General features: G+C 28.8%; 1 protein-coding gene and 1 pseudogene across 1 annotated transcript; both read right to left on the bottom strand.

Moving 5' to 3' along the window:
* Positions 1 to 2,199: 2,199 nt before the first annotated feature.
* On the bottom strand, positions 2,200 to 10,388 carry LOC130810924 (cytochrome P450 736A117-like; annotated as a pseudogene).
* A 4,510-nt stretch (positions 10,389 to 14,898) lies between these two features.
* LOC130811274 (RING-H2 finger protein ATL54-like) lies at positions 14,899 to 16,347 on the bottom strand. The gene has a single exon (XM_057677503.1). It carries the CDS (start codon positions 16,300 to 16,302, stop codon positions 15,028 to 15,030), a length of 1,275 nt encoding a protein of 424 aa, XP_057533486.1. The 5' UTR covers positions 16,303 to 16,347; the 3' UTR covers positions 14,899 to 15,027.
* Positions 16,348 to 18,809: the final 2,462 nt, after the last annotated feature.

The raw sequence follows: 18,809 nt of genomic DNA, 5'->3' as shown, positions 1-18,809 counted from the left end.
CTTGAAATCAACCCAACAATTAGAATGAACACATGTATCTGTTAACGTGTTTAGAGTCTTGAGGCGAAATAAATTAGATGAAAATGATGTAAAGTGGTGAAAATTAAATTAGGGTACACAAGTATTTTCGGAATATATTTAGCTGATATTTTAATAAATATTTGCAACTTTGAAATGAAGGTACATATTTTGGGTACGCATTAAAAGTGGTATTTCCGTTAATATTATTAAAACAGCTGGCATAAAAAAATACATATGCCCGGCCTTTACATAAATTATCCTTTAGAAAAACTTCTACCATAAAATTTGAATAGCTTAAATAGAATATATTATGACTCCTATAATTTTTATTATATTATTTTGTTATTATAAATAGTTATATCCGTAATCCAGTAGATGGGCTATTTTGAAAGGTCTAGTTAGACCCATTGTTTTCTTACAGGTGCGGACTGAATTTCAAGACACAAGACCATGATATTGATGATCACAGTAAGAAGCAAATTATAAGAAAGATTATATAAGTCATTAATACGTTTCAACAACTTTTAGAAAAGATCATAATCTGAGCCTAGTAAATACTGATAATAATAGTAAGAACATTCACTAACTGATGTCTAGCAAATTTTTAATTTTATTTTTAGATAAAATAATTTAATTATTTTTTAATATTTTTAATTTTAGTTTTAATTTTATTATGTTAATTTTTTAATTTTTTTTAATTTTAATTTTAACTTTTAATTTTTTTTGATTTTAATTTTTAAAATTTTTAAAATTTTTTAAGAGTGGAGTGGAGTGCAAGAGTATAAGAGTAGAGTGGAGTGGAGTGCAAGAGTATAAGAGTAGAGTGGAGTGGAGTGGAGTGGAGTGGGATGAAGTGTAAAAGAATAAAAGTGGAGTGAAGGAGAATGTAAATGTTGATCCACGCTAATATTAGTGTAGACTAAGTCCATACTAGACTTTTTCCCTAACAATGGATGAATTGATCACTAACCATTAAATTGTGTTTTAAGGGTTGGGCTTTAAATGAGTTGGATAAATTTTAAAAATTAGCGAGTTAGGGGCTTTTAACAATAACCGTCATACACAAATTATTAAGAGTAATGGTCTCATCATGAGACATGCCTCACACTTGGATTAAATAGTCCAATAGTAAAAACTTTTAGCTAATGGGCTTCTTATTTTGTAGTTGTCTCACTGTGAGACGGTCTCATACAAGTGAGGCCGGTTAATTAGTTAATAAAATGAGAATTTTTATGTATATGGGCAGGGTTGAGCCGGATCAAATGGACCTTAGGCTCAAATCTGCTAGCTAAAAAAATAATGTGACCCAGTTCGACCCAACCCATTAAATAATTATCCCGCCCCAACTCGACCCCCCATTAAATGACTCTGACTAAAAAGTCATATACTAATAATTTGTATTAGTTGCGCCATTTAACTCATGCATGCAGTGCATCTCATGATGCAATCGTCTCATACAAGAATTTGCGTATAATTAAAGGTTTTTTTTACTGCAAGTTTCAAAACTTAATCCATATGCTTCAAAATAAGAAAATTTGAAATGATTAAGACAAATTAACAACAAAATAAACGAAATAAGATAAGTTTCAACTTATTTCCAAAAATAAGCATGCAATTCCCAAACCTGTGGTTTGAGGCTGTTCGTAGGTCAAAAAAAAACAAACTAGCTGTTCCCAGTTAGTAACTGGGAACAATTTTGACTTTTTTTTTGATTTGTTGGCAGTTAGTAACTGCGAACAGCATGCTCCACAAATACGCACAGGTCAAAAAAAAAGTGAAGTAGTTGTTCGAGCAGGTCAAAAAAAAGTCAAAGTTGTTCGCAGTTAGTAACTGGGAACAACCCCAAAGCACAGGTTTGAAAATTGTACGCTTACTTTTGAAAATAAGTTGAAACTTATCTTATTTCGTTCATTTTGTTGATAATTTATTTTATTCATTTCAAATTTTTTCAAAATAAGAGTGCCAAGAATCAAACCATAATAAACCATGGCCCAATAAGACTAATGTTTCCAATATCAAAAGGTTTCCATCACATAAGAAGGTTCAATTTAAAAGTAATACATTCCAATTAACAAAGTCTATCAATTCTTAAAGCAGCCATGAAATTGTTAATCACTTAACATAAAAGGGTTTTATGATACTTATTTTTATATCATATCATATCATACAATAACCATACTAATAAACATATGGAGTTGCAATAAGCATGAGAGGATCACGTTTGTGAACAGTGTTACCCACACTCTCATTCATATCAAACACGTAGTGTCTAAAAACCTTTCGGGACAAAACTCTAAAGGTTCTTCCCAAAAGGTGGGGTCTCTATAGCCCATGCATTAATAAAAACTCGAATCCCAGTAGAAATGTTAAAATCATTAATTTTACGTCTTGTAAAAGCTCTCGAAATATAAATAATGGAGCTGGAGGATGTAATCTAAGTGATTCCCTAATCATGGCTTTTAAATATGTCATTTTCTCTAAATTATCCTCACTTATCATTAATTTGCACCATTTGGGTCCCACAAATTTTCTAACCTCTTGATATAACTCTGTTATAACTCTTGGGTGATGTATCAACTCCGTCATTGTCCACTCTAGTAGAGTGAAAGTTGTGTCGGCTCCGGCAGCAAACACACCCCACATATATAAACCTTATTATTCACATAATTATTATTATATTGTTAAACAACTAAAATAAAATATACTTACTGATAATTCTACTGTGGTTTGTTTTTCAAGTGAACCATCACATAATTTTAAGTTAAATTATGAGCCATTTGATTTTATTATTTATTAAAATTACATTAAAATGCTGAAAAAAATTTTAAATGGAAAATGACAAAATTTATGCAAAAAATTAGTAAGTTTTTTTTTTATTTAATTATCATCAGAAATTTCAAATTCTACATTATAATTTGTTGTAGTGATTAGCTTTAAAGTCAACAATTATAAAATTAATTACAACTTTCATACCAAACAAAAAAGAATAACTTATACTTGAAATTTGATGTTTGTGCCGTTTACATTTGTGTAGTTGTTACATATAAAAAAGTAAATAAAAAATAAAAATAACCTGTGTATATTGTTTGTATTTTAGAGTTACTAGTTTAGGTCTTGTGTTCTTGTGATGTGTAATGTTTAAGTTTTTGAATTATTGCGAAAGTAAATAATAATTCATTTTTAAAAAATCAAAACTAGTTTTTAAATAAACAAAAAACACTAAAATTTTGTGTCTATTTAATTAGTATTATTTATCGTTATTTAGTTTTCTGTTTTCTTAAAACACAACCCATTTCTGTTTTCCGCTTTTGTTTTTGTCATAACAATATTTAGTACCTCTGTTTAAGAACAAAGACGATGCGCAAGTATGCGGCAATTATAGAGGTATCAAACTTCTAAGCCACACAATGAAATTGTGGGAAAGAGTGATAGAGGGGAGAATTAGACAGGATACGATGATTAGAGAAACCAATTCAGTTTTATACCATGAAGGTCAACCACTAAGGCAATTCATATTTTGAGAAGACTGATGGAGAAATATAGGGAGCGAAAGAAAGATCTGCATATGGTGTTCATTGACTTGGAGAAAGCATATGATAGCATACCACGACGTGTCATATGGGATAGCCTCAAGGCTAGAGGTATTTCTTCAGTGTACATCGAGGCAATACGGGATGTGTATGACAGAGTTTTGACTAGCATTTAAACACCGGTGGGGATAATAGAGCCTTTTCCGGTTAAAGTGGGACTACATCAAGGATCGGCTCTAAACCTTTTCATTTTTACTGTCATAATGGAAGAGATTTCTAAATCTATTTGGGAGACGGTACCGTGGTGCAAGATATTCGCGGACAACATAGTATTGGTAGCAGAAACTAGAAAGAAGGTTAGTAACAAATTGGATGAGTGGAGGGAAGCTTTAGAAGGTAAAGGTTTGCGCATTAGCCGTACGAAGACCGAGTATTTGCGTTGTAACTTTAGTGGGACACAATTGGTAAGTGAACCAGAGTTGTCCATAGAAGAAACAGTTGTTAAGAGTACAACCAAGTATAAGTATTTGAGATCGATCATTCAAAGGGATGGGGAGATTGACGGGGATGTAGATCATCGTATACATGCGGGTTGGCTCAAGTGACGAGCAGCCACCACAGTGCTATGTGATAGGAAATTCCCAATCAAGTTAAAAGGAAAATTCTACTGGGCGGCAATCAGACCTGCTCTGCTATATGAGACCGAATGTTGGCCTATAAAGAAGATTTTCGAACATAAGATGGACGTTACAGAAATGCGTATGCTGAGGTGGATGTGTGGGAACACATTGATGGATCGATTTAAGAACCAAGAGTTTAAGGACAAACTAGGATTAGCCCCTATATCTGGAAAAATGCGTGAAAATAAATTGAGGTGGTTTGGACATGTGCAGAGAACAACCTTAGACGCCCCTGTGAGGAGGGTAGAAAGCTTTATAGTAGAGGGTAAGAGGAGTCGAGGAAAACCCAGGAGAACTTGGGATGAGCAAATAAGAGTTGACTTGCATGAGTTAAACCTCTCTGCGGACCTGACGAGGGATAGAAGCAGTTAGAGACGTCAAATCCATGTCTTAGATTACTGATGACCTCTTAGTTTACCTTTTAGTGTTCTTAACCTCTTGCTTTTATTGTTTCCTTTCTATTAGTTCTTTGTATTCTTTTTGTAGTGGTCCTTCTTTTTTTAAAGGCCTTTAAGTTATCTTTTACGTGTTATTACGCCTCTTTATCTTCCTCGAGCTGGGGGGCTCCTTTGGCCGCGCTCTCTTTTATGGGTATGAGTTGCCGTCGTCTTTCTCTCCCCAGACCCTAGCCTTAGTTTTCTATGATCGGGATATACTGGGTAGGATGATGATGATGATGAATATTTATTTTTTTCAATACTAGTTGTAACAGGAGCGGCAATCTCGATGCATAATTAACATTTAATAATAATGTTTAATACAAGAATATTGCGGAAGTCTTAAAATGCCGAACTGTTAAAAATTTTAAATCATAACAACTGAAATTGTTTAAAACAAAAGTAAATATTACATTTGATAAAAAACATTATTTGCTAAAAATGGAAAAAATACATCATCATCAAGTCATCAATAAAGATATAAAAAGCAGCTAAGTTCTCGATAAATAGTAATTGGTGCGGCCTGGATCGGAATCTGAACTAAATCCTGCAAAATGTTGGCATCGATGATACGGATGATAGCCGATTGAATCGGTTAGCGCTTAATGTCGAGCATAACTTCCTATCCAGCTCAAAATACGAAAATTATACGCTACATTTACAAAATAATAATTTAAGTACGAACTTATAATTAATTGACATCACCGTATATTTTTACCATATTCTTTTTCTATTCCATACTATTAAGTCATTAAGATACCATTCTCAATCCTGACAGAAGTACGTTATTGCCACTTATACAATTCGGTAATCTTAACACTTAAGTAAGTCATTTGGTTAATACTCATAACCGTACCATGCATCATAGCATCAACATTAATCAAGTTTATCACTGATCAACAAGCACATCAATATGACACCTGGTATATGTAAGGGTCTGGTTAAGTGAGGACCGTAGTCCTAAACCCTAACTGTGGTGGGAGTCGTCACCCCTCCAATACAATTTATGCTCGAGCTTTACCGGATAGGTAGCTAACACCCTGTCTTACACCGCATTTTACGTGCCGGCCAACACGAGCTCCGGGAATTTACATGTTGGTCCATGGTTCGACATTACCTTACTATCAGGGTCATACAATCAATATTCATTCACACAAGTACATCACATTTTTATTACTACAATTTGACATTGACTTTGACTTTGATCAACTTAGGTGATAACCTCTTTTATTTAATGAAATTCTAAATCATAACGTAAAATTAACGTTTATGTCCTTATACATTCATTATTAAATTTTTACACATTAAATTTTATTTATAACTTTATTTTTAATAGCTCGCTAAACTAATAACTTAATATTCTATCAATAGTCTCCAAATTAATATTATCCACAAGTAGCTATTAAAATCTATTTCTCTTCAAATAAGTTTCCAAAATCAACATTTTCAACTTTACAATAAATAAAACTTAATTCTCTTCAAAAAAAAATCAAATATTCTAATTAAAATTCAAGTTAAAATTGCATCATTGGATAAGTTTTCAAAATTCTACAAGTTCACCCAAAATCAATATTTCAAGTTTAGAAAAATAAGTAAACTTATTAGGTTTGCAAAAATCAACATTCTAGTAGTAAAACAAATAAAACTTATAATTTCACAAAAATCAATATTTCGAGTTTAAAAACGAATCAAACTTATAATTTTCACAAAAGTCAATATTTCTAATTATAAAACAAGTAAAACTTGTAATTTCACAAAATCAATATATCACACATAATTTGAGCGGCAAGTTTACTAAAAATACTTTTACATCATTTTACATAAATTTTGGTCAATAGTCAGCAAATAAAATATTTTCTTCTAAATAGTGATTAAAAGTTACTTTTATTATGAAATCTCATGTATTCAAGAAAAACACTTCAATATTTAATAACTTATAAAAATTTCTCAAAATATCTTTTTAAATTGTTATCTTATTATTATCACAAAAATAGTTGTAATAATTTAAAATAGTAAATCAAACTCTTTTTTTTTATTATATGATAGTGGTCGAATGACCTATGAGTGTTTTGGGCCCTTTTCACATAAAAAGAACGAATTAATTTAATTTATCATACTAAATCCTAGATTTAAATAATTAGCATAACCATTTACAAAAATAAAAACTTTACGCAATAACATTGAAATTTACTATAACTTTAAGGATAAACTTAAATCTCAAAATAAAGTATAATAACAATGTTCTTAATATAATCATACTTAGTAAAATACGTTCATAAAATAACTTACTACCTTATAAACTAGTTTGAAGGCTAACATAAACATATTCATAAAAAAAATAATAACATTCCTAATGTAACACTTAACTCATAAACATACTAGCACTAGTTTATAACATAAATCATACTTAATATCACTAGAATATAATTTTGCACTCAACTTCCTAAACTTGTTCAAAGATTATTAAATTAACATACTAAAAATACTTTTAGCATACACATACTTAATATAATCTTGATCATAATTTCATTAAACTAACTTCCTACTAAAACATATCAACATATTTCATACTTTGCATATTATAAAGTAAATATAATGTAAAATTCCACAAAAAAAGTAGTGTAAGAAGTTATATCATACTAACACCAAAGATTAGTACTAGGTACTAATTAGGAAAATAATAAGAAATAAGACCCTCCAAGATACACAATAACGCTTCAAAGATATTTAATCCAAACTCCCAAAATAATGATGATCTTCTAAGCTACCAAAATACTTAAATCTAAACTCCAAAAATAATAATACATTAAGTACCCAAAGTAATAACCCAATAATGCTCCATAATGATGATGATTTAGCTAAATAAAGAGTGTTCTAAGCCCCATCTTCTTGAATTTCTTCAACTAATAATAAAGGTATTAAGGTAGTAAGATTTAAATGAAGTGAAAATATAAGAAAGAATGTTAGAAAGATTTGATGATGGTGGTGTAAGTGATCTAATGGCTAAGGGGGTATTTATATTATAATGGGTTTGGGCAACTTTGTAGTTCATTAGATTATATGAAAAAGTATTTTAGGAGTATAAAAGAAGGTTAACTAGTGTAAGTGATTTAAAGTGTGTAAGTGAATGTGTAAGAGTTAGAGTGTGTAAGTGATTGTGTATGAGTTTGGAGTGTAGAAGAAGGTTAGCTTGTGTAAGAAAATGGTTATAACTTGTGTAAGTGATTAATATCATGGTTACCATAGAAAGGATTTTGGTTCATCTAATTTTTGTTGTAGTATGTACAAGTAAATATACTTTAAAATAATGGGTAAATTTGATAATGAAAATATGTAGTTTACAAAGAAAATTTTGCTTAAACTATACTTAAAGTTAATAATAAAAATACAACTCTTTTTTATATATAAAATAATTAAATCAAAGTTATAAGGTTAAAATAATAAGTAGTAATGTTAGTTTAAGGAAGAAAGTTAAAACGTTAAGTTTTACAAAACCATGAATATAATAATAACATTTACTTTTCGTACTATAAAATAATAAAATAATATTTTAGTGTTTATAAAAAGATTTTAAACAAAATAATATTTTTTTTAAGTTTAATATTTGAAAGAAATTACAAAATCGGAAAAGGTTTAGAAATTAAAGATGGTTAGAAATGGATAATCAAAGGATTAGAGATTTGAATTGAAAATTCAGAATAATTAATTAGAAGATTATGATTAAGAATTTTGAGTCTGTTACACTAGTTACTATACATATAGTAATATGTCTAGAATAGGTCACAAGATAGGTTGAATCTGAGTTTTGGAAAAGTTTAAATAGTGAGTTTAAGTCAATCAAGTTTATAGATTGAGTTTTTTTTGTATAGATTAGACCCATATCGAATTAATTTTTATTAGGCTAATATTGTTGATCTAAAACCATTGGGTATCAAAAATTAAGAACAAAGTCTTTAAATTAGAGTGAAATATGGATCAAAATTTTTTTAAAACGGATCAAAAACTCAAAGGTCATGGGTTAATCAAGACACACTTAGGATGGGGTTGAGTTTATTGATTGGGTGAAGGTATGAGTCAGGTTAAAATTACTTGTGGATCGGGTTAAGTTTGCAGTATAGTTAGGTCCGAGTTGAAAGATTGAATCACGATAGAATAATATTTAAGAATTGCGTGTGATTAGAATACAATTTATCTAAACCAATAAATTTTATGGGACAAACCTTAATCAATCTGGTCTAAAAAATAAAATATAGACCTTTTACATCTAAAATAGCCCATTAGTAAGGCTAAGTTGCATTTATATAGGATTTGAGTCTATGAATCGAGTATTGGTTGACTATGGTTCACTTGGTCAATTTTAGTGTAAATATATAAAAGTTATATGTAATTATTTTTTTTTGAACCAAGGATTAATCCTAATTCACAAGGTCTCACAAAATAAGACTTACTCTTTTATTTCATTCATTTTGCATTATTTTGAATTATGATGTGAAAATATTTTCTCCTAAATGATGCATTAAGATTGGGTTTGAGGCTCAAGTTTTGGGCAAGTCCAACAAGGTATTGGAACCACGAGAGCATGACCCATACTTGGTTATTATGTAATTGAAGGAAAAAAATTTAAAACCAAAATTATATAACCACAAAGTGTGATTTTCACTTTTCTACAGAGATTTTGCAAACATTAAATAAAAGATGTTTTTAAAAACAGTTATGTCGAATTAGTTTTCGTTTTAAAAAAAAAACCTAAAAAACTCCTGCAAAACAATATCAAACGACACCTAAAATTAGTTTTGACTTTAAAAAATAAAAACTTATAAAAGCAAACTCATCAAACAAGCCCAAAAAACAATTTTGTATTTGAAACAAATAACTATAAATAGTAAATGATACCAAAGTTAAAAAAGTCCTTACTAGAATAACGGCTTTGATATCACTTAGTGTAAGAGCATCCTTGTTCTCATTGTGCTCCTCTAACAAACTTTCGACATAGTAATTTGCATCATTTTTATTCTTAGCATCTAAACAATTTTGATGATATTGAATTACTTTATCAAGCATTTCATCCAACTCTTTGGCAACCCTTTCCAATCTACCTTCCAAACCCTTGACTATATCAATCCAACTAAGCCAAGGAACATAATCCCCAACCATAAACACCACTAATAACTCCATTGTTACATCCAAATACTCCTTAAAATTAATATCCCCTTCATGATCATTACTACCATACTTCCTTCCAAATGTTGCCATGCATATCAAGTTATATGTTTGTGTTTTAATTAATTCACTTAAGTTCACCACTAAATTGTGGGACCCCTTAATCTCATTCATAACAAAACACACTTCATCCTCGCTTATGTTTTTGTAAGATTGAACTTTTTTATTGGTTAAAAGCTTCATCATTCCTAGACTTTTCATCATCTTCCATTGCTCTCCATAAGGAGCAAAGCCAATATCTCTACAACCATAGAATAGTTTGTTAGTAACAATTGAATTTGGCCTATTACAAAAGATTAAATCTTGTGTTTTTAGTATTTCTTTGGCTGATTGTGGGGTTGATGCCACAAGGATAGGCTTGTTGCCAATGTGAAGTAACATGATTTTGACAAATTGTTGTGATAGGGAATGAAAAGACTTGTGGGGTAACTCTCCCATTTGGTGGAGGTTCCCTATGATTGGTAGCCTTGTGGAGATGGTGGTTCATTCTTGTTGGTCATTGATTTGGTAATAAGATTTTTGAACAAGAATAGTGCAAAGAGTAAGCATGGGAGGGATGAAGAGTAGGAGATCAATTGGAAGAAATGGAAATACATTGTTGAATTCTTAAATTATATGGGAGGTTAAATGTCTAGACTTTGTAAATTGTCGAGTATTTAAACTAATAGCAAACATGTAATCCTTTTTTTCCTGGTTCGATTCTCGTTACCCTTTCAATATACAAAAGGGATGTTCCGCAAATGATTGATGATTGTTGGGTATTGTTGGTTTGGTCAAATAGTTGAAAGTGTTGACTGTTTTAAGAAATATTTGGTAAAATTATAAATTAAATGTTGGGTGTTGATTAGAAAAAAATGAGCTAACAAGTCAAAAGTCAATAAAAATAGTGTATCAAGTTATCTTTTTTATTTTGGCTTAAAAACTAGCTTTTTTAGTCGGCTAAAAAGTCATTTACTAAAATTTTTTGGCTTTTTAACCAACTAAAAAGACAAAAGTCAAAAGTTTAATAAAAAAAATTAGACTTGGCAAAAGCTGATCTGACCTGCTAATTTGATTTGAAATTAACCTAATATAGGGGTTTGGATTGAGACTTTTAACCTAATTAATTAAATGGTCAATCTGACCTCATCTATTTATTAAGTGGGTTATGTTAAGGTTAAATTTTTAAATCATAAACAAACATGTATAAACCATTTAATTAAACGAGTTACTTTTCAATTACATCAATAGACGTAACTAGAATTTAATTTATTTAATATTTTTTTACAGTTAAATAAAAAATAAACAACACATTAACTAAAGTTTAAAATTGAGGTTTAAATAATAAGATATAGCCTACGTTTAAAACCATAAAATCAAAACAAAAAACTCTAAATACATTAAGTGAGTTGAAATTGGATCGACGTGATATGTTATAGATTAGGTAATAATTGTCATTTTCGATCCAATTAACTAAACGCGTAACTTTTGAGTTAAGGAGTTTTTGACCCGTGTATACAACCTAAACTCAAACCCAAACCCAAACCTGACCTATTTAATAAGCCTACAAACTAAAAGATAAAAGTCAATTACAAAGTCTATAAAAATCATTTACCAAATATCAAAGACCTAAGAATTTCACTTCAAAATCAAAAGAGATTTACTGCTAAAAACTTTGATGCTTATCCATGTGAATATTGTTTCGTTCCTTCTGTAAAGGATATATGTTACATCTTAAAATTAAATGCATTTGATTTCCTTCCAAATAGCTGTTCTATACAAAGTTGATGTTTTTCTATGTGAATATTATTTATTTCATTTAAAAATGGTTGAATTATACATTTTAATAAAGCTAGAGCAAAATAATTTTGACAATTAGATGAATTTGATTGGATGAGTATGGAGACTAAGCAATTTCAGTATTAAATTGTATTATTTAACTGATATACTTAAAATAAGAAAATCAACGATCAATTTTTAATGTGATATTAAATTGTCTCAATAGGATTACAATATATGATTTATTAGTCATTAAAAAATTATCATACATGCTTAAGAAAGGAAATTGTATTAACCGATACGTTAAATAAGGAAATCCATCAAGCTCGACCCCTCGAACAAGCCTCAAAACCTTCCATGAGCACTCCATTGCCTTCATCAAGGCACACTAAATCTCCCACTTTGATCACTTCATCAAGTGATCCAAAACATAAGCCCTCATACTTCCTTGCACTCATTAAGAACCTATGGCTCAAATGGGAATTATTGTTTCAAGGTGTCTTAAAAAGTTAGTTATAACACATAGTTAATAATAACCCCAATACCAATGATTATTAGAACAAACATGATTATTAAACCTGTCAAGATATTTTCCTACCAAATTACACTAACGTACTATCATGATTTCACCATTTATTATCGACAATTACTTTTTCTCCTTTAATTTGCATTCATTTTTCGGTTTGGGATTGTTCCACTTACTTTGAACTTTTTCTTTTTTTGGTAATGATTCTCAGAAAAGAATATAGCAGTGAGCCAAACATCCATATATATGTATGAACCACGAGAAAGAATGGAAGTAATAATCAAGAGAGAAGTCAGGATTTTAAACTAGGAGACAAATAAACGATATACTAGTCAATTATTTATATAAAATTAGTTAAACTATAAAATTTTTAAAACTAAGTAGACAAAAATATATTTAAATAATAACAAAAAATCATTTTCAACACATGGATCTAAAGCTTCTGCATTATTATTATTTTTGAAAAATCAAGTATTTTTTTTCATATATTGGCGTAGTAAAATAAATAAATAAATAAAAACCACTAATAAAGTTATGGTAACAAAAATATAACACAAAAACAAAAATAAATATAAAATTACGAAAAAGAAAAAGTTTATTTTGTAAAATAATTACAAGTATAAACGCGAATTTAATGCCTAGACCTTAGGTTTCAAATGTAATATTTTAACAACTAGGCTCTAAGGGTTTTTGTGAAATTTATTCATATTTGAAACTTTATGTCATACTTCTTTTATTTTTTTATTGGCTGCACTTTTAATTTTCATGCTATCTAATGCACTATTTATTATGGAATATCTTTAAATGTGCATGATAAAAATAATAAAAAGGTAATATAAAAATAATATGTATTAACATGAATCAAATAAAATCTCACTTTATTATGTATTTCTTCAAACATTCAAAAATTGTAAAATTGAATCGATTGATAAATAGTATTAACTAGTATAAAAACCCGTGCAATTCACGGATCCGTTACTATTAAGATATAAAAATATTCTTATTTTTAAACAAAAATATAATCATATATTATCATTATGAAGTTGAAATTTTCACATTAAAATTTTATAATCAATATAATTATAATATATATATATATATTTAAAGTATACTATTTCGTACTTTGAATTGATTGTTTTTTAAAAAATATCAATATATTATAGTCGTGGTAAAAGTTCCATATAAAAGCAATTTTATAATCATAATAATAATTAATTGTATAAATATTAAATATACTATCGTCAAAAATTATAAAACACGCATACATAGGTGTAGAATTAACCAATCATAACTTTTTAGTTGGTAAGAATTATATTCATTAAAAGTAGTGTCTCAAATGAATTTATACTCTCATATTTATTTTACATATACCTCTGCTTGACTAATATTTTTAGATTTTTCTAATGTTTTGTTTTGTAAGTTTTATATTAAGATGTGTATACAAACAATTTATTATTTTTTCAAAGTTAATAAAAGGGAGCTCTATTAAATATAATTTAATTTTGACTTTTAAAATTCTATTTACACTGTTCTGTTAAAAAAATTTCTTAGCAAATATTAGGGAGCTGTAGTTTTTTTTTTTTTTTTTTTTTTTTTTTACCTTAATTAGTTGAATCATATTTTAGTGTTTATTTCAATCAATTAATCAATGCAGTAGAAATATAATAAATTATAATGTCATGTGATAGAATAAAATCAACTCTACCTTATTTAGTTAGGTAAATTGTCAAAAATAAATTAATCTTTTCTAGATCCGCTGAAAATAAATTCACATATTGATTATTTATAGAAATACCCACCTATTCGGTATAATATTGAAAATAAACTCTACAATTGTTTATTTCTAATTGCTTGGTCACAAAGAAGCTTTAACGATGGTTATAAACAATTGGGGGATTTATTTTAGTTTAATAAAATAAAATTAACTTTACCTTATTTAGTTTAGCAAATATACCAATTAATTAATTTGATTATCACATGTGGTAAATTTTTGTGAGAATGCCACATGAAATTTTTAACTTCTTTTAGTTAATAGTATGACGCCACATGGAATTTTCAACTTCTTTTAGTTAATAGTATGATTGCTTGGTCACAAATAAGCTTTGAAGATAGTTATAAACGATTGGGGGATTTATTTTAGTTTAATAAAATAAAATCAACTTTACCTATTTAGTTCAGTAAATATAGCAATCAATTAATTTAATTATTCCATGCGCCAAACTTTGTGAGGATGCCACATGGAATTTTAGTTCTTTTAGTTAATAGTATGATATCAATTAATTAATTTGATTATTCCATGTGATAAATTTTTGTGAGGATGTCACATGAAAATTTTCACTTCTTTTAATTAATAGTATGATTTCATATGGCAAATTTTTGTGAGGATGCCACATAATAATTTCCACTTCTTTTAGTTAATAGTATGATTGCTTGGTTACAAAAAAAACTTTGAAGATGGTTATAAATAATTGGGGGATTTATTTTAGTTTAATAAATCAACTTTACCTTATTTAGTTTAGTAAATATAGCTATTAATTAATTTAATTATTTCACGTGGCAAATTTTTATGAGGATGCCACGTAGAATTTTGTAGTTCATTTAGTTTATAGTATGATTATTCTAAGGATCACATTTTTTACGTGGTAATAATAATACACAACATTCAAAGCCGAAAAATGGCGAATGTATATATATTCGCATCTCAACGAATTTAATTTCTATACTAATATGTACATTCAACTTCTACCCTACAAACTTTTTGTTGGTAAAAAAAAAATTAAAACAAATAAAATAAATGACCATCCACCATTTGCGTGGAGCAAAGCCATAAAAATTGGTTTCTCTAATAAAACTCTTCAAGGTGACTTATCTGAATTGCCATCATTATGATTATGTGATGACAAATATACCCTCCCACTCCATGAATATGATCTCTTCATAATTCTTTCCCTTTGAGGTATTGGCCTTGAAGAAGAACTACCCATTATTCGATACGAGCTTGAGTCTAAGTCTGAGTTTGAGTTTGAATTTGAATTCGAATTTAAGCTTTGTTGAGAAAATAAAGAACTACCCATTATGTAATATGAACTCAAGTTCGAAATTAAATTTGAGTTTGGATTTAAATTTTGGTTTAAGTTCTGTTGCGAAAATAAAGAACTATCATTTCTATAATCCATAGAATAAGCCCTCCTTATATGTGTTGTAACATGATTAATATCATTTTGGACCTTATTTTGGTCTTGATCAACCTCATAATCATGGGTACGTATATCACCTCTATTTTCACCTACCAAACTAACATTATTATTCGTATTATTCCCTATATGGGTGCTACCTAATTCCACCATATCACTATAATCCGAATCAAACATCGGTGTGAACTCGTATCGCCTCGAGTTCCCAAAACTTGGGTTGCTCGAACCCATAGAGGGTCTACCAGAATTCACGATACCCGCCCGGCATAAAGGGCAATTGGTATGTGACCTAAGCCAAGTATCAATACAATCAATATGAAATGCATGTTTACATTTAGGCAAAAGTCTAAGAGACTCCCCTTCTTGAAACTCACTAAGACAAACCGAGCAATCCGATCCATCTATTAAACCGTCTTCTTTTTTGTATCTAAAAACTGTGATTGAGTTAATAACCGAGTGATGCAATCCAAGGGTTGTAATAAACCAAATCGGATGATCAACCACCGGATCAAACCCATTTGCCTCGATATCATTCGGATTATTATCCGTTCTATGAGACGGGTTAGAATTTTGATCATGTTGAGGTACATGTCTTGGAACCCGTCTAGTTATTAGACGGGTCCAAAACGTACAATATTTGATCACAATAGCATAATAAGATATTAAAAGATATACGAAAGCTAAAACTATAATGATTATTATTATAAGGGGTGATAAGTGGAAACCATCATGAAAGGTGGTAGACGGGGATGCCACAACTGCCGTTGGTGGTAGAGGTGGAGGAAGAGGCGGAAGCAAGGTCGAATTGGCCGGAAAAGTGTAGCATTCATCAAAATCACCACAAGTGGGGTCACAAAAATTAGTGCAAGGGATAGTATTAGTGTAATTTGTAGTGGGAGTTAAAGAAGGTAATAGTTTTCTAATATGAATGGCCATAATTAGGACATTATTTGAGATCTACAAGGAGAAAAGAAAGGAGGGAAAAAGAATAGAAATTGAGGCTAAGTAAAGGCTAAGCCTTAGGTTGTCCTAAGGAAGAGGAAGTGGAAGAGAAGACAAAGGAGAAAAAGGTGATTTGTTGTACACGTTATTATTTGATTACAAAGTTGTTGTGATTGGAAAATTATTTCTTTTTCTTGTTTTAGGTGGTGGTAAGCCACTACTATTTTTGAGCTGCTAGTGTCATTGTATGTTACTCATAGCTATTTTTATATCATATTGTAAGTGCTTATTTTAATTCACTAAATATATATGGCTCAGTTTAATAGAAATGGTCTTATCATAAAATTATTTTATGTAAGAATTTTTATATTACTCGGATCTCCTTGTAAATTTCATTATTTTGCTATTAATAATCATTTTATGTGAAATTTTTTTTAGTTAAATTGGGTACTTTTAAGAGAAAAAGGGAGTATCATCCTAGGGTTTTTCCAATTGCTTCTTCATTTTTATTCAAATCCTTTCATAGCATTACATACTATTACTAGTATATATTTAATTACCTTTATATGCATTAGATAGTATTATTAAACTTTTATCTCGAGTAAATTTGAAAGAGTTCGATATAGTTACCCTTATAAATTAAAATAGATGTTTTTGAGTGACTCTAACTAATTAAAATAATCTATAATTTACATTAATGAAAAGTGCAAGGCTTATTATAATTCCAAACTTGTTAACTATGAAAATTTATTATATTTTTTAATCATGAAATGTATTTTTATGCTTACAATTCTCTATTTCTCATGGTCTCCTAATATCATTTCAAAAGTAGTAAAAGTATTAGTTTAAATTAATACTAATGTAAACAAGTGCTTTAGTCAATTTTTTTTTTAAAAAAAAAACATTTGTTGGTTATTAATTCGTGTGACACTTTCCTTCTTATTTTTGCAACTTTTAACTTTATTATTATTTATTATAGCTAAGTTAAAACAGATAAAAAATAAAATAGGATACTAACTAGACCTGTCAAAATAACAAAATAAGTGGCAATCCTAAATTTCTAATTGGATCATTTTTATTGAATTATTTAGGGTCAAACTCTTTTCGAGTGAAAAATCCACTAGTTTTTATAAACTTTTAAATTAATTTCATATCAGATCAAAAATTGACCGGATCGATAGTGATAATCTTTCCTAGTCCTTCACTTCCTGCTAAAAAACTATGTGCACAATTGTGTTAATTTGTTTCTTAGCATTTAACTAAACAACCTAATAGCCGATTAGCTGTCGGATTGCTATACATACTTTATTATTAAACTTCGGTTGTATGTCTTTGTCCATTTCTTTATCTCTTAATTTAAAATTTATCAATGTATTTGTAATGTTGTGGTTGGTAAGAACTAGCAATGAAATTTGCATAATAATATGAAACCTAATTATAAATTTTTTATATGACTAGGTTGCCAGTCATATTCATTTTTTTAAGAAGAGCAACTACCAAGCATTAATACTCTTCATCCGTCTCTCTCATTTTGCACGCATCTAGTGTAAAATAAGTGAAATTTAGTGAAATGAAAAATCAAATTTGAGAATAATACAAAAAATCAGTAGATTATAGAAATGAGTAGTGCAAAAAAAGAATTTAAAATTAGTGATAAAATGAAGGTTACATAAAAAAAAGTATTGCGTCAGCTTCTTATCTTGATGTTAGATAATCTCAATTTCAGCAAGTATTACATGTTAGTTTAATGTTTCAATGCTTTCTTTTTTATTCTTATAAAAGGAATTTAATTTTCATTATATATAGGAAAAAATTAATTTATTTTCCCGTAGAGATTCAAATGAAAAAGTAATAAGAAATGAAAAAAAAAAAAAAAACAACAATTTCAACGCGTCTTGCTTCAGCCTACACCCATTCAAAGGCATATCGTATGAGCAAGAAAATGATTTTCTAACTTCAATATGACATTCTATTAAAAATTATTTGAAACAAAAGCAAAGTTAACTTGTTAAGAATGTAGGAGTACAAAACAATTATAGACGAGTTTATCATTTTAAAATAATACCCATATAATCATCACATAGCCCAAACATTGAATGATGTTTGACTTTAAGATACTCTATGTATAAATTGTCAATTTATTTTAGGATAATAACCAATAAGATTTATACAAAATGAAAGTAATATTTATCTTGAATGTTTCTTTGTTTTCTATTTAAATATATAGAAAGTGTAAAATGATGATTTTAGATAACTAAATATTATACAATAATAGTTATTATTAGAATAAAATATTTACAATATATGCAAGAATAAAATTATATCATTGAGATACTATGATTATTCTAATATAGCCTCACAGTGGACGTAAAAGGCTCATAGATGCTGAGATGTCTTAAAAATCTTAAAACAGAATAACATGATGACTTTTGGTGAATACGCCTACAATTTCATATTTAGATGGAACATGATGTACACAAATTGACCACAAGCAACTTCTT

The sequence above is a fragment of the Amaranthus tricolor genome, chromosome 4 (genome assembly GCF_026212465.1).
Source record: "Amaranthus tricolor cultivar Red isolate AtriRed21 chromosome 4, ASM2621246v1, whole genome shotgun sequence".
NCBI lineage: Eukaryota > Viridiplantae > Streptophyta > Magnoliopsida > Caryophyllales > Amaranthaceae > Amaranthus > Amaranthus tricolor.
Note: the sequence above shows the minus strand (reverse complement) of the source record. Positions and strands in the feature narration are given on the sequence as shown.